The sequence below is a fragment of the Macadamia integrifolia genome, chromosome 2 (genome assembly GCF_013358625.1).
Source record: "Macadamia integrifolia cultivar HAES 741 chromosome 2, SCU_Mint_v3, whole genome shotgun sequence".
Lineage (NCBI taxonomy): Eukaryota > Viridiplantae > Streptophyta > Magnoliopsida > Proteales > Proteaceae > Macadamia > Macadamia integrifolia.
The window spans coordinates 15997655-16020600 of record NC_056558.1 but is presented as its reverse complement, the minus strand read 5'-3'; the positions used below and the strand labels follow the sequence as shown (position 1 = coordinate 16020600).

General features: G+C 38.1%; 2 protein-coding genes across 4 annotated transcripts in view; one reads left to right on the top strand and one right to left on the bottom strand.

Moving 5' to 3' along the window:
- The window catches only part of LOC122070905 (vacuolar protein sorting-associated protein 9A-like), a 36799-nt gene extending 24789 nt beyond the window's left edge, over nt 1–12010 (top strand). For all 3 annotated transcript variants that reach the window (XM_042635148.1, XM_042635158.1, XM_042635140.1), the window contains exon 5: nt 10454–12010. In XM_042635148.1, coding sequence (XP_042491082.1) covers nt 10454–11395 — 942 coding nt within the window. In that variant the 3' untranslated portion in view covers nt 11396–12010. The remainder of the gene's footprint in view (nt 1–10453) is intronic.
- A 3954-nt stretch (nt 12011–15964) lies between these two features.
- LOC122063929 (LRR receptor-like serine/threonine-protein kinase EFR) lies at nt 15965–19881 on the bottom strand. Its single transcript, XM_042627606.1, has 2 exons — nt 17280–19881; nt 15965–16374 (listed from the first exon to the last, which is right to left on the bottom strand). The coding sequence occupies exons 1-2, from the start codon at nt 19879–19881 to the stop codon at nt 15965–15967; spliced, it is 3012 nt and encodes a 1003-aa protein (XP_042483540.1).
- Nucleotides 19882–22946: the final 3065 nt, after the last annotated feature.

The following is a 22946-nucleotide window of genomic DNA, read 5'->3' as shown; positions in this document are numbered from 1 at the left end:
TGCAACTTCTCAAAAATAAATAGAATAAAATAAACTAAAGATATTAGTCTCCGAAATAAAATAAACTACTAAAATCCTACTAGGCTAAGGACTCAATATGGATTCAGTTCATCTCTCGCTGGATACCCAGATGGGTATGGATCGCTTCATGGGTGCGTATCTACATCAAATATCTTGTTACATGCATACTTTTTCCTCATTTTGTAACATTTAATTTGTCAACATGTAGTTAAAGAGTGTCAAAAGTTTGTTGTTTTTCCCCCTCATGTAGCTTTTGATTTTTTTCAGCTGTTTTGTTGCTGTTACTGGAGTGCATTATTTTGCCTATCTGTTTCAGTGCACAATTTTGAAACCATTCAGAATTACCTTCCAAAAAAAATAATTGAAGGATGTTATCATGGAAACTGTGTCAAGAAATTTCAAATGTATGAAGAACATTTATGTGGATGTGTAATCTGGACACTCCTTGCTGTAATGCATTATGCAAGTATGGAGCTTACACTTGTAGTGATGGTATCCTAGACTTTATTTTTCCTTTTCATACTAATAATACTTGATTGAAAAATTGAAGAATGCCGCATTATCTTTAAAAACTAAAATCATAATATGTTTATATGGGAATTTAGCTGGGGATAGGATTTTTGATTGCCTGGTGGGGAGATTTAGAGGGTACAGGCCCCAAGGTCACTGGTTCTAAATAGAACAAAGTCTAAATAGTTTGCTAGATATAAAAGTTGAATGAAAAGGACAGATTTGGAAGAACAGAATTACCCCTAGAATCTGCAATGCATGCCAGAAAGCTAGCATTTGACAATTTCACACTCTGCACAAATTCAAAATAAGGAAAAAAATAATAACGAAGATTAACTCAACATGCCAATTGGGATATGATAGTCCCAGTTTGTCACTGAGAAAAACAAAAGGGGGGGGGGGGGGGGGGGGGGAGGGAATCAATGACTAAAAATCTTCTTTACTATGGCCCTTTCTCAATTTGCTGACGAACAGATTGGTTGGTGCTGACCTTTTTACCAATCACAAGCATATGATCGTATGCAACACCCCACCTCAAACACAGTAAGGTCTACTAAGTGTGCACACCCATTCTGCAACAAACACATTCCCAATATACAACACAATAAGCAAGTACAGCCACATCACAAAGTCTTTATGTGGTTCGACAAGAGTGCCTACGTCCACCGAGCAATGCCCCAAATCAGGGCTTCATATATTTCTCAACACGCTACTACAATTTCAGTCGCTACAACAACCTAGGTGCACCGACTCCTGTTACAATGGTTCTTGCACTCACCAGAAACCCAAAGGGCTACAACCAAACAAACTAACAAGCAACCACTTGATAGAGATTACAATTATAACCAGGATTACAAACCCAGCCCTACATCAGTGAACTAGGAAATTCAGCAATCAACAATCCTAGAGCAATATGAAAAATGGGTTTGGGAGATGTCGTGTTACCTTCCTTGAGGTAACCACAACCGGAAGAACATGCAGACGAGTTCTCCTTACTGATTCACCGTTGTGCAGCAATAGACGTTGAAAACCAGTTCTTACTGAACTTCGCTAAGAGACACGGGCATCAAACAATCATCATAACATCTCCCTCTCTTCTCTTCTCTCCTCTGCTAGAGGTGGCTATCACCTCTTTTGAGATCACCATAAAAGTATATAGGAACAACTTAAAAAAGAATCACGGCAGCCAAAGATTATTGTTCCTTCCTTTTTTTTTTTTTTTACTTGCTTCTTGTTCCACACATGAGACTCCTAAATAAAATCCCTTATATATGTTTGATATTTTTCCTCTTGAAATTCAAAATTCTTCAGACTTGGGAAACAAGAAACCAATATAGGAGTGGGAAGTTTCTAGTTCAACTACCCAGAATTTTCACATACGTATGATGTTAGGAAACTGAAAATATGATGAGAATTTTCTAACACTTAGAACCTCATATTGCTGGACGAAAACTCCACTTCCACTCACTCTACTGCTGATATTTCTTATCTTCCAACATTTTGAATTCTTCTAACAACTTGCCAACTCATCATTACTGCTGGAAGCTCATCTCGCACTACTGTTGGGATTTCTAGATTTCCAACATCTTTCCCGTTTGGCCTTCTATTGCTTTGCACACTGATGGGAAAATAGTCTTATCTCCCTCATCTGATATTGGAATGACTACTTGTTCCACCTGAAAGAGGACTTGAAAAAATGGCCTTAAAGACATGCCATATGCAAAACAGGAATTCTAGAAATTCTGCGCGACAGATAACGCTCAACTCATATCTCCCTCGTACAAATTCCAATTTACCTGATTCCAAAGTCAATGGAAAGAGGACTTGAAGGGCTACAATATTTGTGATTTGAGCTTCAATAGAGTCGGCCTCTAAAACAGCTAAAAAATTACAGTAAGTTGATGTTAGTGCAAAAACCAGTGTTCTGAAATTGTTTTACCTACACTGTCTAGGTCATTTTTCAACTTGATCCTTTCCACTCTCTATCCACCTCATCGTACAAGCTCTCCAAACTCACATTTGTGATTATGTGTTTGTTCTCACAAGAACAAGATGTTGCAAACAATGACAACTCTTCAATCATGCTTGCTATCACGATTCTAACACTAACTGCTGCTGCTCAACAATTTTTGCCTCATATGCCCAACAAATCTCCCCCTTTGGAATTGTTGGCAACTTCTCAACACATCACTGACACCAAGAATATCACTATGAACAAAGCCACACAACTCCCCCTAAATCTAACGTCTCTACAAATCGTTGAAGATTGCCAATGATGTGGCTCATCACCCCCTTTGAGAACAATCACAAAGGGCTTCAAAATGAGGCATAATACTGCCATTGACAAGTAATTACACTGAGCTCCCCCTATTCACATGCCATCGACTGCTCTGGAGGATTGACTACCCCAGGCTTGCCTCTGAGCTGCTCAAAGCTATCTCTGGGTAGTGCCTTGGTGAAAATATTAGTTACCTGTTCTGAACTAAGAACAAACTCTAACTTCATTTGTTGCTACTTTCTCCTTCAACAAATGATACCTGATATCGATGTGCTTCCTCGATGTCATGACTGGATTCTTTGAAATGTTGATGGCACTCATATTGGCACACAATATTGAAACCAGCTCATCACTCTGAATGCTAAAATCTGCTATCTGTCATTTCATCTATAGCACCTGAGTATAATTGGCCATTGCTGTTATATATTCTGCCTCTGTTGTAGACAACGACACTGACTCTTGCTTCTTGCTATGCCAAGCTACAATACTTTTCCCTAGATGAAAAGCTCCACTGCTTGTACTCTTCCTATCATCTGCTTGTACTCTTCCTATCATCAACACTGCCAGCCCAGTCAGCCTCTGAGAATGCTGTAAGAATGCGCTCTCATGTCTTGGATATAAAACATAGTTTATTGTACCCTTAAGTTATGGAGAAATCCTCTTCACTTCTATTGTGTTGAGTCTCTTTGGGACAAGATTGAAACCTTGCAACAATACAAGCCGCTTGGAGAATATTTGGTCTTGAAGCCATCAGATATAACAGACTCCCAATCATTGATCTATAGAGTGTCAGATCCACTGATGGTGATTCATTCTCTTTACTGAGTTTGGATCCCATGGTCATAGGCGTGCTCACTGGCATGCTATCCATCATAAACCTCTCCAACATCTTCTGACATACTTCACTTGGGAAATAAATATGCCATTTTCCATTGGGTTCACTTGTAAACCAAGAAAATATGTTAGCTCACAAACATGGACATTTCCAATTCACTTTTCATCCTTTCTGCAAACTGTCTGCATGACTCAACATGGTGACTTCCAAAAATAATGTCATCAACGTATACACCATCAGTCATCACATAGAGATTGATATCCACCATTCCTTTTCCTAAATCCCAGTCTCTGTAGATATGTATCTAGCCTTGAATACCATGCCCTTAGTTCCTATTTTTAACCATATAGAGCTTCTTCAATTTGCATACCATATCATGATTGTAACAAACCAGGATGTAACCAGTGACTAATATAAGAGATAGAGGAGAGAGAGAGAGACAGGGATAAGAAGAGAAGAGGGTAGGACTACCCAGAAAAGAAGAGGGTAAGACTACCGAGTCCCCCTTACTATGAATATATATTAGCCAATGTGTTACAATCTAATAAGGTAACTAGTTCCTTGTACAACAAGAGAATAGAAGAAGAAAACCTAATCTAATTAGGAAAATAGAAATTAACCCTAACTAGGAAACAATATAACCTAAAAAGGAAAGTAATTATATAAATCATGGTTGGGACAAATCGCCAACTCGTGACTCAGTCTCAACAATGATCATATCCCAACTGAAAACCATCAGGTTGTTCTATATAGACCTCTTCCTCAAGGTTACCGTTCAAGATTTTCAACTTCATATCCATCTGATAAACCTTGAAAACTTTGTACACTACCAATGCCAAGAACATGCAAATTGTCTCAATTCTGGCTACTGGTGCAGACCTCTCATCAAAATTAATGCCTTCTAGCTGAGCATATCTTTTGCACACTAGTCTTGCATTGTTGCTGACAACCTTTCCATCTTCATTCAACTTGTATCTAAAGACCCACTTAGTTCCTATCATATTGTTGTCTGCTGGCCTTGGAACTAAATCCCATGTTTCATTCTTCTCTATTTGATCCAGCTCTTCATTTATAGCTTTCACCTAATTTTCATCTCTACTTGCTTCAATAATTGACTTGTGTTCAACTTGTGATAGAAGTGAATTGGGGTTAGACTTCATCCTTCTAGTTTGAACACTTGCCTTTGGATCTCTAATGATCTGCTGTTATGGATGATTCTTCTGCCATTTACCCTGCCTAGGTAAGTTTTCATCACCTGTCTCACCATCATGCTCCTGTTCGTCATTCTCAACTGTTTATTGTTTGATTGATTCATTGGCTTCATCTTCTTTTACAAACTCTTCATAAAGGGGGAAATTTGCATCACTAGTTGTAGAAGTAGTCCTCTTCTCATCAACCCTGTCATCTGAGCTTTCAACTGTATTCCCATGTCTCTTGTACTCTTGGAAGAATAGCCTAGGAAGATCCTTTCATCTGCTCTGTTTTCAAATTTGCTAAGATTTTGCTCGTTATTCTTGATGATGCACCTGCTGCCAGACACTTTGAAGTACTTGATTTTAGCCTTTCTGCCAAACAACAGCTCTTAAGGTGTCTTGGTCCCATGGGGTCTCAACATGCATCTTTTCTGTATATAAACTGTAGCATGGATTGCTTCTTTCCAGAACTTGTTTGCAACCTTTCTGTTAGTCAGCATCATCCTTGCCATACTTGAACTTCTTTCCACCACACCATTTTGTCGAGGTGTTTTGGCTGCTGAGTGTCGAGTCCTGATGCCATGGTTGTTGCAGTATGCTGAAGATTCTCCCCATGTAAATTCCTTTCCTTGATCTGACCGGATACATTTTATCCTTCTTCCAGTCTGACTGGGAAACCCAAACAAGATTGATATGAGAGAGACCAAGACCCATCATGGACTAACAAGGAAAGGAAAACTTACTCAAAACAGGACTGAATTTATAGTAACCTAATCGAGCTTAACTAGACAACTAATAACAAAACCAGAAAAGAAACTTAAAAAGATTCTACACATGAACATTAACCGTGGCCTATAATGACAGCTAAGTGGCTGTCTGGCTGTGATGTCATAGTCGGTCTTTGAAAACCATTTTCTTCTCTTTCTTATGCTGGAAACTACCTAATTTCTGTCACTTAGTGACTTTTAGGGTTATATGGATTGGCAATTGTTGCAAACCAGAATCTATAATCAAACCAAGAGACAAAGAGAAAGAGAAAGAAGGAGAAAAGGAGAAGAAGAGAGGCTGCCAAATTGTGTGTGGGAGGCAGCCTGCGACACCGCATATATATATATAAGTCCAAATAGGGTGGTAAGTTAGGGGACCAAAATACCTCTAACCTACTTATTACAACAAGTAAAGAAGTACTGAGCCCGATAGGATATAATTGCCCCTAGAGCTTTAACAACAACAAAACGAAGAACCAAATTATACTATTATACACCATAGTTTTTAAGGCGCTGCTAAGGCGACGCCTTTCTAGCGCCTTGGCACTGATGCGGTCTAGAGATGGTAAGGCAGTGCTCCGCCTTACGTGAAGTGCCGTCTTATGGTTTTTTTTTTTTTTTTTAAACACATTTTAAAATTACTTGATGAAGATTTCAAATATAGATTTTTTGTTGGTAGGTGTATGATTTTGTTAACACTTGAGATGTATGGGATCAGCTTTACTCCACCAAAAATAATCAAAACAAACAAAACAAAAACATGATTCACAAATAGGGTTTGGATTTTGTCAAGGGTTTTAAGAAATGGCTTTGAGAAGGAATCAAGGAACAAGGAAGAACCACTTGTCTAGGCGACCATTTTGCTCCGGCAACGGTGAGCTTTATTCTTCTTTGACAGGAGTAGAAATATAGTGGATGACCTTAGGGCTTAGTCACTCATTTTGGCATTATAGAGGTAAGTATAATAAATACTTGTATTTTTTGTCTTTTTTTCTTTATATTTATAATTTTGTTTCATAATTATGTATTTATATTATATATTAATATGTTATGATGATTGATGAAGATGAACTTAGTTTATTCACTTTATTGATTTGTTTTCTTGATGAATATCTTACATTGGTATGCATATGAACCTTTAATATTTATTTAACATATGAGTAATAGGATTCAACTAAGATTTGAGCCAAATAGATTGGTTTTATAAAAAAATTACACAGGAACGCTTTAGTCAATAAGGCGACGCTTTATGCCCGCCTTATCGCTAAGGCACTCCGAAAGACCCTTAAACACCTTCGTCGCCTTACCGCCTTAAAAACTATGTTATACACTATCATTGAGAATATATATTTCAATTGATGTTCCCTCATGAAAAGTAAATAACATTACAAAAATGTTTAGGACATGAATGAAGTTAGAAAAAAAAAAAAAACACAGATTAACCTAAAAAGGCCTTCACTTGTGCCTTGGCTCAAGCACACAAAGGCATGTCCCGAGTGAGGTTGAGCACTGGGGAAAAACCAAGAAGCTAAAAATGCAGCTTGCGTTTGACACATCTGCGCATGACCATCAGTGGGCTTTAATGGCAATTATGACACTGGCTTGGTTCATGGTCAAAGACTGGATAATGGTGATGAAATTGCTTAGGGTTGAAGGTGAGTAAAACTATGGCAGTAAATAATTTTGTCTTTTGGATGGTGTTAGTCATTGACTAATGGCAGAAGACTGTAGAAAATACTAAATATTAAAAGATGACATTTCAACAACTTACTACTGCTCCCCTATGTTGGATCACATCAGGAAAAGACTCCAACTTTGGAAAGGCAAACATCTTTCCTATGCTGGCTGCCTAAAGCTCATTAGGTCCGTGCTCCAATCTTGTTACCCATATGGGACTGGTATTTTCCAGCTGCCCATCATCAAGGCAGTTGAATCTCTGATGTGTTCCTTTGGAAAAGTTTTGATACCCTTAGATTCCTTCACCTCATCTGTTGGGCCTCTATTTGCCTCCCCAAGCAGGAAGGCGGCCTAGGTTTGCGTAGGATCCAAAGATGCTAACTGTGTAGGCCTCCTGAAGCTCATCTGGAAGCTTGCCTCCGAACAGAATATCGTTTGGGTTTCTTGGGCCTATTCCTCTATCCTTTAGAAAAAAACTCCTTATGGATTTCTTGCCCCTCCTCCAATTCCTCCTAGGTTTGGCATCAGCTCCTCAATATCAGACCCATCGCCATTCGGGCCATTTATACTTCCATCGTCTCGGTTCCTTTACCTTCCTCTGGTTAGACAACTGGCATCCCTCTAAGGTCCTCTTCTCGGTTCTAGGAGCCAGATCGGTTTACTCTTCCGATCTGGCCAGAGATCTCCCTATGGCCTCCAACATCTCCAGTGGTTCTTGGTCCCCTCCCTCGACCCCTTTGACCCTTTCTTGCCTTTGGTCCTCCCTCCCCCCTCTTGTGTTGGTGTTGATAGAGTCATTTGGTCCCATTCTTCCTCCTGTAGATTTAACTCCTTTGCTTGGTATCTGATCCGTTCTAGAGGTCCCTCCGTCCATTGGCACAAGATTATCTTGTTTTGCTGGTCACATTCCTCATCACTTCTTCACTGTCTAGAGAGCCCTCTCCAACTGCCTCCCCACCCAATCCTTACTCGTTTATCGCCACATCCAAGCCTCCCCTGCTTGATGCCTCTGTTGGAATGAAATAAAAAATGCAGATCATTTTTCTTAATTTCCCTTTCTTCTCCTCGGTTTGGAAAAAGGGTCCTCATTCCTCTCCAAGTGCTGGCCCACCAGAAGAAGGCCTCTCCTTCAAAGAGAATAGATTTGGGTTGACATGACTTTTTCAGGTAACTCTATTTCTGATATTGCGGGGAAGCTTGCCTTCGGTGCTTCCATCAGCCACTTATGGATAGTGCGTAATCTTCATAGATGGACTTCCAACTCAAGGTCCTGTGACTAGATTTGGAATGCCATTTTTGGTATTAGCTCTAAGCTGGCCTTATCTCCCTATCACTATCGCCCTGTAAGAGATTCCCCAAGGAATTGGGGTCTACTCCCTTCCCTTCTTTACCCCACCCCCTTTACTTAGGCGTTTTGCAGTTTTGTTTGTATGGTTTTGGTTTGCTTCCCCTTTGAGTCTTGTATTTTCCCCTTCGGGGCTTGTATATTCCCCCCCTTTCTACCCTCTTGGTAATGAATTTCTTATTCAACAAAAAAAAAAAAAAAAAAATCAACAGCAATCCACCTTGGGTTGTTGACTCCGCCTTCTGCCATTTATCCACAGCAAGAGCAGAGCTGTGAGCTGCAACTCCGAAATCGACGGGGAAGAATGGAAGTTAGGTGGAGAATTTCCACAAGTATCAATGTGCTTTATGAGGTAAAAAAGATAAGAGAGTAAAATTAGATGGAAAATAAGGGTTTTGACAAAACTGGTGTTATTTTTTATTTTTATTTATTTATTTTGTTAATTTTGTACAAGACTAGTGATGAGGATATAGATGCTTAACTGAAAAACAAATAGGAATGATTTGATCTTGGAATGAGAGGTTTTATGTTTAAGAACCCCATGCAGAATATTAGAACACGCTATGAAGAGTTGTGCAAGTTAGAGAAAGTTAGGGTTCAGTTGAAGTTTACCAGTTGGCTAAAAAGGAAAGAAGAATAAATGCAAACAAGAGGTTTGCCTAAGTTACAGGAGGGATCAAAGAGTTTTTAGCGGTCTAGTGTGTTTATTAATGAATAGAGAAACACTAAACTGATCATGCAGAGCTGAGTATGCAACCAAATTGACAGAAAAGACTCATACAACTACTGAAGTTTCTACCACAGTTTGAGCTACTTTAATTCCTTGCTGGACTGGTCTTCCATAGAATGACTCCAATGCTAAAAAGTTGGATGGGAACTTCCCAAGTTGGCTCCCAAAAACTGTTAGTTCCTCCCCCCTCGTAGTCAAGCTCCATCGCTTAGACTTTCAACCTCTTTACCATTCTATTCAAGTAACTCAACTCTACATGTGGGATCGGCTACATGAATCCTGTTTGGCCATTCATCAGTAATTTTTGTTGTTATCCCATAGCCATCCATGTCTTTTTAACCACTTCTTCCCATTTCATTCTGGGTCTACCTGTTATTCTTCTAGCACCTCTACTCCATCCCATATAAATCCTCCTTAGCAGTACAGTAAGTGGCTTCATTGTACATGCCCAAACCACCTCAAGCAAATATTCCTCAGCCGAAGTTCTGCTCCCCACGATAGAACCCTTTCATATAGGACTTTCTGAAGGTGCCAGCAGTGCAGCTGGCCAAGGCCTTAATTGGTTGTAGCGATGTTGGGATCAAATCCTACCCTCACTTCTCTCCTTCCTGCCTCCCGCACCAAACCCTCAAAAAAGAAGACTTCTAGATATTTTGTCAGATTTGATATGTTCTAAGTACTTAGAACAATACTAAATTGAATTTAGAACCAAAATCATGATAGCAACATGTTGGTGGAATTATGCATCGTAAAATATTTATTTGCTCATGTTGCAAGCATAGTTGTCACGGCATCTAGGCGACCCAAGGTGTTGGAGGGGTCCTGGACGCAGGGTGACTCCAACCAGGGCGACCAACCAAGTCGTCCAAGTCTCCCGCCTTTGACAACTATGGTTGCAAATCTGGTAGAACCTTTGCTTGTCATACATTTAACCATGATTGATTTTAGCCGAACCCGGTTTGCTGAGATAATGATGAATGGGAAGTTAGCAGTTGCACTTTTGACAGTCACATCAGTTTGTCTTTCCTAATGTCTCCCAGATTTCATACTTCAGGAATAATATTTATAAAATTCCTTGCAATGATAATCTTATGCAGGCAAATCCTCCACAATTGCATTCAAATTTGCTGTATATACAAAGATACAGGCGTCAATCACGCTTAGTCTCAGAAGCAGCCTACTTTTTTACAAACATGCTCTCTGCAGAGTCATTTATCTCAAACATCGACGCAAAATCGATTTCTATGGACGAAGCTGAGTTTGAAAAGAACATGGAAACTGCACAAGCACTTCTCTCAGGCCTTTCAACTGATTTAGAAGGACTATCAAATCAAAGTAATAGAGATGGGGGGCATGTCCTGAGAATGGAATCCATAGAGCCCAAACCACAGACTTTGAATTCTAGGAAGGAAAGAAACAGTTCCCTTCCTGCGTTGAGACATCATCTTTCACCTCGACTATCTGAACGCAAGTTTGAGAATAAGGAAGAAATGGATGTAAAAGATCAGTTATTGGTAACAAAAAAGTTATCAATCCCAGATTTGGAGAAGAAAGGTGCTACTGATCTTTTGAAGGAGGATCATTTGAGCAGAGCATTTAGCGAATACCGATACTTGTATGCACAGGTTGGGGATCTAACAATCAATGATGTAGAGGACCTGCTCAATAGTTACAAACAACTTGTTTTCAAGTATGTTTCTCTTTCGAAAGGGCTGGGCGTGGCTACCTCAACTTCGACAGAATCTATTTCCCAAACTCAAGCACTTACCCATGCTGAGACTAAAGAAGACACGAGAGAAATCGAAGAGGAGAACAATAGAAAGAATGAGGTTTTAAATGGAAGCTTACTTATAGGAATGGACAAGTCTGTATCTGACCTGCCACTAGATGAAACAGTGACAAATCAAGGAATGGATGAACCTAACTCAGACCTACCACAGAATGAAATAGTCACAAATCAAGGAATAGATGAAAAACCTAAATCAGATGAAACAGTCACAAATCAAGGTGGAGAAAATGATGGCAGTTCCCAACAATGACTCAGATAGGAGGTGTGTGGTGTCATCAGTTTCCACTGCAATGGATTTGATTACCGTCCAAACCAATTGTCTTGGCTCTACCTGCGAAATGAATGGCAAGCTGTTACCACTCGGTACTCCACCTCAGACTGTAACGGCCAATTGCAATGATATTTTGGTTTCTTTTTTTTTTTTCATCAGTTTATTTTAGAAGGGGGGTGGGGGAGGGAGAAAATTTGATGTCCCCTGGAAATTTACTGGATGGGCCTTGTCAGGAAGATGTATGAAAAATGAGAAATTTATTGCCATTCATGTGTGATTCTAGTCCTTTGCCTAGCCTGCAAATTCCTCTTTGTTGCTTCTTGAAGTGGGTATATCCTTTTCCAGGATTTTCACTCCCCCCACCCACTCCCCCTCTCTTCTGTCGTCGTTCATATCTTCTTGTCCTTGCTTATTCCTTGGCTTTATTCATTAGCTGTCTTTCTGAAAGGTGATGATAAAGATATGTTTGGTTGTAAAAGTTCTGTATCATTCTTACAAGTGAGGAGAATAGTGAAGTTAGATACTCTAGAATTTCATGTGCAAAGGCATTTTTGTTTCCAACTAATGGTGAATAATACATGCCATTTTATACGATGGAAGATCTGCACTATTATAGTGGAGTCTACACTCTCCATGCTCCATTTTTTTTTTTTTTTTTTTGGTAGAATACATGCTCCAAATTGCATTGTTATGTAAGCACTCAAATGAGTTGCCTCAAACTCTAACAAGTTTGGGACACCTCTCTCTCTCTCTCTCTCTCTCTCACACACACACACACACACACAAGATTATGACTTTGTTGCCCAAGCCTGATCTTTTGCCTTCTTCCAAGGGTGGAGAATGTTCCCTGCATTCCACCCTTTGAAAGGCTCAAGAATCTACCCCCTTGGCCCATCTTGGCCATCCAAATTCCCACTTCTTGATCCTAGAACTGAATTGGACCCTACAATTGATCTTTCCATTTCTAAAACTCACCTATTGACATGGCTCACCGTAGCCATTAATTTTAAATTAAATTCATGGCTGAAGGCAATGAAGGCAACCATTACGTGGCCAATGAATTGAAAGATCCTTGGAGTCCGTTCACCCTATTGATCTAATGGAGGAATTACTTCCTACCTTTCTCTTTTTTTTTTTTTTTTTTTTTTTTTTTTTTTTTTTTTTTTTTTGGTAAATGTCAATCTATTCAGAAAATAGAATTGCTTCCAAGGACTTTTGGACTTGAGACTCCTTGCACACTTGAGAAAAGAGAGTGTCTGTGCCATTGTCCTGAGTTCCGGGCACCGTTCTCTACTCCGGCTTTGTCCGATGAAGGTATAATCCTTCCCTCTTCATTCTCTCTATTTTTCCTGCAGTACAATATAATTAGTGATAATTGTTGAGCATCCATTTTTCTTTTTTTTTTTGGAGGGTGGTGGGGGGGTTGCTATCCATAGAGGACCAACAATATCTACAGCATATGCTAGATTTTTGATTTTGCGCACAGTTAGTGCTTAGAAATAGATTTTGGAGGGCAATGAGGTGGCGCACATAGGTATCAACAGGGGTGTCGCCCCCTCTATCTGGCACAAAGGCTGCATGACTAGGGAGCATTTTTTTGCTCTTCTATTTTATTATCGGATTTTTTCTATTTTATTTGCCTTAGAATTTTTGCATATATTGTCGGGTGTATTAGTTGAGAAATCCAGAATTAGGGTTTGGCTTTCTTGGGGCTTTGATGTAATACTCCAAAATGTTTAGAAACCCTAATGGTGATATACATGCTAAGGTATAAATGATTAAATTATAATATAAAATGTATGTATGTGATGTTGTGTATGCATGATGCATGTCAAGTGATGTGTTGTTTGAACTTGATCTCCTGAAGCCATGGAATGTAATTGCACCAAACTGTCATACATGTTATCGACAATGCCCTCCTTACTTGGGGAGTGAACATTACTTGGGGAGTGAACAATGTTGTTAATCTCCATTAGAATAAACTGGAAAATACAAGATACAAATAAAAAAGATGAGTGCAAGTTATCTTTATGAGATTATTTTATCAACATGTCGTGCTACTATGTGAAATGCATAGTTCGAAGATAATAATTGTGATTCTGAAATCTGAGAAACCTAAGTTAGAATGGGAATCTCTTCAATCTGGAATTCCGATACAAAGTTCATGTGAGGATGAACCTAGGAACCTGTTTAGGACAGAAACTCTGTCAATCATAGAACATGTGGACCTCTTAATGGTCAAGGAATTTGAAACCCAAATTTTGTGTACACATGAGTGACTTGTGGATAGTTACTGTATCAATTTGGGGTTTCATCGTTTGATAAGCCAACCTAAATGCAAACTTGAGTCAGATATGGTGACAATACAAAATTTGATCATGAATTTGGAGAGGATTGAAACCGGACCTAAACTGGGAATTTGAACTTAGATTTTGTTGTGTAAGACTGTTTTTTGAGGTTAGGTTAATCATAGAAAATGGATACTGATTTTTATTTATTTTATTATTTATTTCTTTATATTTTTTTTGTGGTAGGGGTGGGGTGGGAGATGGGGTGAGGGGTGGATGAGCCTATGGAAATGGGAAGACTGGTTTCACAAGGGATCTGGATCCTCTCCATAGAGTCCATGGACCATAGAATGGTCCCACGAGAGGAATCCTATCCGTTTCACAAGATGGACTGAGTTGCCTAATCCTTCTTTGATCCGCAGGTTGACTCGTAGACATCTCTTGGATTTGGTCAATCCTCATTAAAGTCAATTTTGGAGTCATATTGATGGATCTTAAACCCTAATTTGGGTGGCAACTTTCTCCTACTCTTTTCCCCATGAAGTTATTTCCTTCTAGAAACATACTATGTTCTCATACTTCCAGCGTACCCTGATAAACCAAGTCAAGTAGTTAGTAGAAAAAGAGGGAAAAAACCACTATTTTTTGGGATGTTGCTTCAAATGTTCATGGAGTGCATTAAAATCAATACCATCACCACTTGGACTTCCACTATAGCATTGCAATGAAGTGAAATTCCATGATAAAAATTCATGCTCTTTCTCATTTTTTTTTTTTCTTTAATCTTATTCATGTAAAGATAATTTTTATTACAATTAGGAACTCTTATTTGCAAGCATTCATATTATGAAATACCACATCACAAAACTAGGTAGAGCCATACCAAACCTGACAAACATTATCCCAACAACAAATGGTAGCCATCAGGCGAGCTACCAATATTAGTTGTTCATATAAGTACACACTAAAAGAAGCTAGAAAGACAATAAATGGATGTCAAAGTAATGAGATTAGAGGCATGGCCAGCCCATTTAATTGTCTTTCATCAAACAATTGGCCAATGCCTCCTTTATATAAAATTCCACCAACTTCTCGTCAATATCCATTCTTTTGGCTTGTTGCAATCCTTATTGAAGAGCCCTGGTTTCCATTCTTATAACTAATCTTGAACCTGCACATTGAAAGCCAAAAAAACATTTTAAGTGGATTCTTGTGATCCAGCTGATGATGCCCCATGGAAGTTCAATTTAAATCAACCTGTTTAAGGGGGATAATTCTCTTAGGATCACAATTTTTTTGTCTAAAAACCACACTATTCCAAGTTAATATAACTTTTTTTTTTTTTGGCCAAACGATCATTAGATATATTAAAGAACAAAAAACAAATACAGAATTAATGTCTGGACATACCGAGACAAATACACAACACACAGGGACGAACTTCCCCACCTTCAGCATTGCCCTCAACAGGAGAAGCTCTCCGACCATATTTAATAATATCCAATTGCAACAAACATAAGCATGCTAATCACAAATTTTTATACTTTAGATAGTTGATGATGTATGAGTAACAAGGAATCATATCAGTTTCGAAATTACAGAAAAGAGTAAGGGGAAATAATTTTAATCTATTTACTTTCAAATTTTGAATCGACATGCCTTAGGAATTTCTCACAAGAGCTGTAGATGCCTAACATCAGATTTTCCAATATCATCAAAAGCTTTAAAGACTGCCATAATACAAGAACAAATTTTTTACTAGATTCCTATGAAAATATCCTAGTTTTAGGGGAATTATGAAGCTCAAGAAAAAAATTATAAGACCTCTCCTTCACTTGAAGCACTTATGGTGCCCAAGAGGCATTAGAAGGAAATTTAGCTTTAGAGGATTGAAATTGGAAAGTGTTTTTCCTTCAGATCCTTCATACGTAGAGAGAGTGCTCATCTATAAGGAGTCTCTAACCTAGTTTCAGGGTCATGCATTCATTTTGAATTTTTCCTTCTTAGGCCTAACTAACCTCCAAAACAAACAGTTCAAAATATAGTTAATTGTCGAGGAATTACTATAGCCTTGATACAGATTGGGCTTAAGATACTTTACCTTAATTGTCATATGTGAACAACATTAGATCAGCCAACCTGTGCTGCATGATATAAAACTTTCACGTTCTCTGTTCTCCATGAGCATTATGTGGCTAAGAAATTACAATAACTACAAAGGTAAGAAATTCAGAATTACCTTCTAATCAAGAGTAGACGCTCAATAATGATAGGTTCTTGAACCAAGAAATTTTCCCTTGATTGAATGCAGTTCCTTTACAACATCATTCATGTGCATGCGTTCTCTTGGTGATTCCATAGAGCATTGAAGTGCAATTTCAATGATTGACATTATGCAATCTTGCCATTTGTCTATCCTACGACTAGGACCTTCAGCTTGGTTGATAGCTTCCTCTTCAATTTCTTCACCATGTTCTTCATTGGGTAGAAGTGTTGGATCTAAAATTTGCATCATGTCTAAAGATAAAGCTGCCTTTGCAAAGTTGTGGAGATTTAAGCCATCAGTAAACATTTTATCTGTTGGACGTTTTCCTGTGAACATCTCCAATAAAAGGATCCCGTAGCTAAACACATCCCCTTGTATTGTTGCCTTTCCACCCATGCCATATTCTAAAATTTAGAATCCTCTTAGTGTTACTATAATAATTAGAGGTTCACATATTTTTCATATAATACAATCACTTACAAGCATGCAATATGCAAATTGTGAACACATTATTCAAAAGTAGAAAATTGCATGGTCATTTCTTTAATTTGGAAACTATGATTTTCTTGATTATGTCAATAGGAATCCAATCTATATTTGATCCATTTAGATACTAGGATCCAATGGCGATCATAGTATAAACAATTCCTTATTGAAATTGATATGAATAAAACCAAAATCAACTATAGTTAAGATAGAAAAGTGTGTTGGTATACTTAGTTAACTACCAATAGCATGATCTGAATATCCAACTAATCATCGCATTGAAATACTAACCCTAATAAACAGGATCTTTTGAAACCTGATCTGGGTCCTTTTTCTAAACTGTCACTTGGGTTTTTTCTAACAACCCTACCGAACAACTAAGTAAAGGGCAAGTAGATCTGCAAAATTAAGACTTTTTTTAGGTTGATAAAATCCAAATTTAATATATTATTAACTAAAATATATAATGTAATGAACTATTAATGGATTCACTTACTATATGGTGTGCATGATATTCTATAAATTCTGCCCAAGAAGGGTAAGCAACATGACCATAGGAATCTTCATATATTTTCACTTTGAAAGCTGTGATGTTTCTATTAAGGGACCTATATCATATTTTAAGAGGAGATGCATGTTACCCTTCTTGAATGTGAACTATGAATGTGCACAATACAAAGAGTCATACCTATCAATGAATATTCTTTATGGAGGAAAAGTTGTTGTGCCTAAATAACTAATCTCTTACCTTAAATTGATAGAAACTTAAAAAACATATAAAAAAAAAATGGGTTATTAAAAAATTGAATAATGTATGTGTTACCTGGAGCAGCATAGCCAATAGATCCTTTTATCCCAATGGTACTAGTTTGAGTTTGAGATGAATTGTCGTCAAGTTCTAAAAGTAGTCTTGCCAAACCAAAATCGCTGACATGGGCAGTCATATCACTATCAAGTAGAACATTGCTTGGTTTCAAGTCACAATGAACAATCGGCACGTAGCAGTGATAATGAAGATAATCCAATGCAGAAGCCACATCAATTGCAATGTTTAATCTTTGAAGAAGACTTAAATTCCTTGAATGATTATGTGCCTCCACCGAAAAATGCAACCAAACATCTAGACTCCCATTGGGCATGAACTCATAAACAAGGGCTTTGAAATCTTTTCCTTTTGAATCAAGACTTGAACAAGAAGTTAAAATCTTGACAAGATTTCTATGCCGAATATTTCTTAATGCTTTGCATTCAGCCATAAAGCTCTTGTAAGCTCTTGAATTTTGAAGGTTGAGTACCTTGACCGCAACAATTGTTTCATCTTCATTGACGATCCCTTTATATACAGAGCTAAAACTACCAGAACCTAGGAAATTAGCTGAAGAAAATCCTTCTGTAGCTAGAAAGAGCTCTTTGTAAGAAATCTGCTTAAAGAACAGGTCACCAATTAATGATGTGGCTGGAGTCTTTCTTTTTGATTTTCTTATCCAATAAAGAGTAAAAAAGGTAGATATGAAAAGAAGACCAAGAACCACACTGATTATTGCCAAAACTCTTTTGAAAGCGTGGGACTTTTCTCGTTTTGTAGTGCATGCAGGTAATTGTAACTCTGCAATTCCCCCACAAAGCTTGTTATTTCCATTCACTAAAATTGTACTCTTGTTTCCAAAAATTCCTTTTGTTGGCACCTCCCCCTCAAGATTGTTGAAAGATAAATTCAAACTCCGTAAACCTAAAAGGTTTTCTAGATCTTTCGGGATTTGACTTGATAAGTTGTTGTTGGAAAGATCTAGATCTTGAAGCCCCTTCAAAAGAATCAAAGATTGTGGAATGGTTCCTTCAAGGAAATTACCACCTAAATAAAGATGTTCCAAACTATTACAACCACCAATAGAGGAGGGGATTTCTCCAGACAGCCTGTTTTTTGAGATATCTAATGTAGAAAGACTCTTCAAGTTGCCAATTTCAATTGGTATGGATCCGACTAGAGAATTATAAGATAAGTCAAGAGATATTGATAATGATGAAATATGAAAAAGTTGTTTGGGTATTGGGCCCTGTAGCTTATTGTGATCAAGGGTTAGGTACTGTAAATGTTTACAATTTCCAAGACTGGAAGGAATGCTTGCATTGAAGTTGTTGGCTTCTAAATGGAGTTCATACAAAAGAGTGAGATTTCCTATAGAGGATGGTATATGTCCTGAAAGTTTGTTTCCCCCCAAAAACAATCTTTGAAGCTTGGGAAGTTTACCTATACCAGATGGAATAATACCTTCAAGAAAGTTCAGCTCTGAATCTAATAAGGTTAAGTTGACAAGATTCACAATTCCAGCAGGGATGGTTCCAGATATTTGATTCCCTTGTAACAAAAGTACTGAAAGTTGTGTTGACAGATTGGCTTTAAAGTTGGGAAGGCGACCCTCGAAACGATTATGGGGTAGATCCAAGTGCCTTATATTTGTACAATTGACCAAAGAATTTACAAAATCCAAATCATCAGCTTCCCCAATTCCACATAGATTTTTACCAATATCGAATACCTTCAGGTTTTGAAGATTTCCCAAATTGTTAGGGACTCGTCCAAAGAAATTGTTACCATCAAGATCAAATATTTCAAGTGTTGAAATATTTGAAATGGAACTAGGAATGTTCCCTGAGAAAAGGTTTTTCCCAAATGCTAGATATTGAAGATATGGAAGAGTGAGACCTATATCTCGTGGAAGGTTCCCCTCCAATTGGTTTTGAGGGAGAACAATAGCATTAAGAGATGAGATATTGTACAGTGAGAGAGGGAACATACCAGATAGCTTGTTTACAGCAAATGATAGAAAGTATAAGTTTGTTAGTTGACCAAGAGATTCTGGAATCCTCCCCTGTAGATCATTTGTATTAAAGAAAATAACTTGGAGGGAGGAAATGTTACCCAAAGAAGCAGGTATATCTCCTATTAAGCCATTAACTTCAATATCAATTATCTCCAGCTTTGACAAAGAAGTAAGTTCAATCGGAATTTTCCCAACAAGATTGTTCTGTGTGAAATCGATTTCTCTTAGGCAAGTGCAATTGGCTAAGCTGGTTGGAAGTTCTCCTTGGAAGGTGTTGTTCTCAAAAACAATGCTTTGTAGTCGAAACAGATTGCCGATCTCTTTGGGGATTTCGCCATTGAATCTATTGTTTGAAATGTCAATAAATTGCAGAAAACTGAGATTCCCAATGTGAGGAGATATGTTTCCTCCCAAGCCATTATCAATTAACTCCAAGCCGATAACTCGTTGATAATGACGGCGGCCACATTTGACCCCTGCCCAGTTGCAAAAATGGATGGAATCATTCCAAGAGCTTAGAACTCTGTAAGGATCATCAATATGGCTTTTGAAGTTGAGCAAAGCAAGTCGATCTGTCTCATTCCCTAGAATCCTTCTTCCCATGACAGATTCTAACCTCAATGAGCTCTCCAAAAGGAGAATGAAAACTAGAAACTGAAGTGCCATCAAAAGAAAATTAATTTTGAGATGCAAATGCAGAAATTTTGAGTTGCAGTAGCTACTCTGTTGTGCCCTTGAGAAAAGAATTTAAAGGATAGCACTAAAAAAGCCGATGGTAATATTCCATCAAATTGACTTCACTTTAGAAGTCAAGTCTACTCTACCAATCTACCTAGTGGGTTAGGTACTTGTTCAGTACTTGACCATTAACTTCACACTCCACCAAGTGCGTTAGGTTGAAGGGGTGACAAACCCACCATTTGTTGTCTTGTTTCTCTAGTTTAGGAAACCATTATTGATCGGGGGTGGAAGCTGAAAATCTTAAATCACTATTTTCTCTATTCTTAAAATAATTAGGGGAAGTGGAAAATGATCACCTATTGGGTATACTAGTGATATACCTAAATCTGTGTCTATCACTCTCATCTTTCCCTTGAAAAAGTCCATTGCCCCTCCCATCCCCACCCTCCTATTGGATGAACTACTAATTCCAAAAAAACTAATGACATAACCAACCTTCCTTTTAATATAATATGAATATGAGGAGATGCAGTCTATGACTTAGGCTCCAAACCTATTCTCTTGTTTCATTTACCTTCTTCTTTTTTTTTTTTTTAATGGGATTTCTTCTTTTATAAAATCTAAGAAAGCCAAAGTTTTCCCCAATGTTTTCCCTCGCCCATCGAGGAAAACTCAGTACTAAAAAGAATGAAAAACAAAAAAAAGTACATGACTCTTTATATTAATTAAGTTCGCTACACTTTGTCCTATTTAGAATTGGAATTTTTTTCTTTTACCACTTTTCTCTTTTATTATTTCCTAGAGTAAAAAGAACAAAATTAAGGAGAAGAAAAATATATGTATAAAAAGGGAAATGATCAGCATGTCCCATAAAATGGAGATTGACATGTTTGTAGATGTTTCCTTGTACACTCTTATTTGTCCTTGTGCTTGAGTTAAAACAGAACTCCCCTCATAAAACACTTTCCTGTATAAGGAATAAACATGCATCTAGATTCTCTCCAACCCCACCAGCCCCTCCAAAAGGTGGAACCTGCACACACCCTAAGCCCTCCAAGCCATCAGATGCACACTAGAGGGGCTGGAAAGGATATGGAGATTCTGGACACTAGCTTTTGGCCTATTAGTTCTAGGGATCCAGATTCTTTCTCGTGGTTGGGCTGCCTAGAGAGGCATTTGGTGACCGAAAGAAACTAGGTATACATCCCAACACATGACTGATCCTTCGAACCATTGGATGCCTCTTTGGGCAGCCTAGACTGTGACCAAGAAGTCTGAATTGCTGCATCAAATCAACAGTCAACACGACTCAAACATTTGGGTGTCAATTGGCTTAGGAAAATTCTAGTCCTCGTCCATCTTCCTTCCTTGTGACATGCTATTTCTCTCTGTCTTTGGATTTTCAACGTGCAACACATGGAGTGAACTTGCCATAAAAAAAACTTATTGTCTATGTTTAATCATTCCACTTGTCTTCCTATCCCATTTAAAATTTTCAAGGTTGCTCAACATCCAACACAAAAGAGGCCAACAAAAGAGGAATGAACACCTAAAATTAAATTTCCCTACCCCAATTAGTTCTTGAATCTTTGACCACTCTGCACCCATAATGAAACGTGGAAATCTTGTTGTTGCTGATGTTTCTACATATGTTTCCATTGGTTCTCACATTGGTTTAGGGTCACATTACCTTTTAGAATCCTCTTTCAATTTTTATTTTAATTAAAAAAAAGGGCAAGATATCGCTATTGGTGGTACAGCCCATGCATTAGCGTAGGGGCCAATAAGAGTGTGTGTTGGAGCATCAATATGGATGAAATTCTTAATTTCACATGGGGTGGGGCAATAGTTTTGCATCCTCCTGTATGTCTGGGTACAGAAACCACACGACCAGGTCACATTTTTTTTCCCCAAAAATTATTATACAATTATAAAGAACAAGAAACCTAAAAGGCAATGTGACCCTTATGCCTAGACATATTGGAGGGAGAAATGACCTTCCCGCTTCTCATGAAAGGAGTAAATCCGACCCCTACAACTATTGTTCCCATTAGCCCTTATGTTGGTGCAGGAGCCAAGCTGTCTCTTAGCGAACCCTCTTCTCCCATCAATTTATTTCATTAAATCACAATGGAACTCACTTTTGTATCCGAATTATGTAAAATAATTATAAATGCTATACAATCTTTAAACATCTCATCTGTGACCCTCTTTCTTATAAGCATCCCCAACAAGAGGGATTCTGTGGCTGAACATATCTCCTTCTCTTAGTAACACCAATACCATACTTTAGTATACATGAAAGAATGGAGAATACTCATAAACTTTTGAAAAGTAAGTGTCTAATGGGTTATTTTCTTGACTATCAACATCTACAACTGCTTAGTGGACAAAACTAGGACAGTCTAGAGCAAGGTTCTATAATTTGGGATCGGTCAAGATCGGCTTGAATCAGACCTTATCAGATAGATTTATACCATTTTTTTAATAAAAATCAATTTTTTATTATGTTTTTATCCTTAGATCATATCGGTCTATTAAGATCGAATTGATCGAAATAAAGGATCAGTCAAAAGCAATACCAATCCAATCCAGCCGATATTGATCAATACCATCTGAGTTTTAAAACCATGGTCTAGAGTCTGGACCTTGACCTATCAGCAGTGTGGATGACTTTCATGCCCAGCTGTGTTTGGGTGTGAGGAATGCTAGATGGACAGTGTTTCCTCTTACCTTTTAAAGGACTTGAGCCTCCAACGTGCTGTGGGATCACATATGTAGGACCAGCTGCTTGACAGTGGCAAGTTCTCTATCTGTAGAACATTTGCACATCAAGTTTTGTTTCTTTGACCATTTTTTCTAAATAAAATCTAAGGAGGCGGAGTTTTCCTGCGGCCGCTGGGTGCGGCCTCTGCACCAATGTTGGGCCAATGAGGGAGTGTACATAGGCATAAGTGGTTGGTTTTTCTTTCTTTTTTTTTTTTTTG

Excerpts from the sequence above, each read along its gene's own strand:
- LOC122063929 (XM_042627606.1), bottom strand. The coding sequence starts at position 19,881 with ATGGGAAGAAGGATTCTAGGGAATGAGACAGATCGACTTGCTTTGCTC. Across the intron at positions 16,375-17,279 it reads TATTGGCTATGCTGCTCCAG|AATATGGCATGGGTGGAAAG; the intron begins GTAACACATACA and ends TCTAAATTTTAG.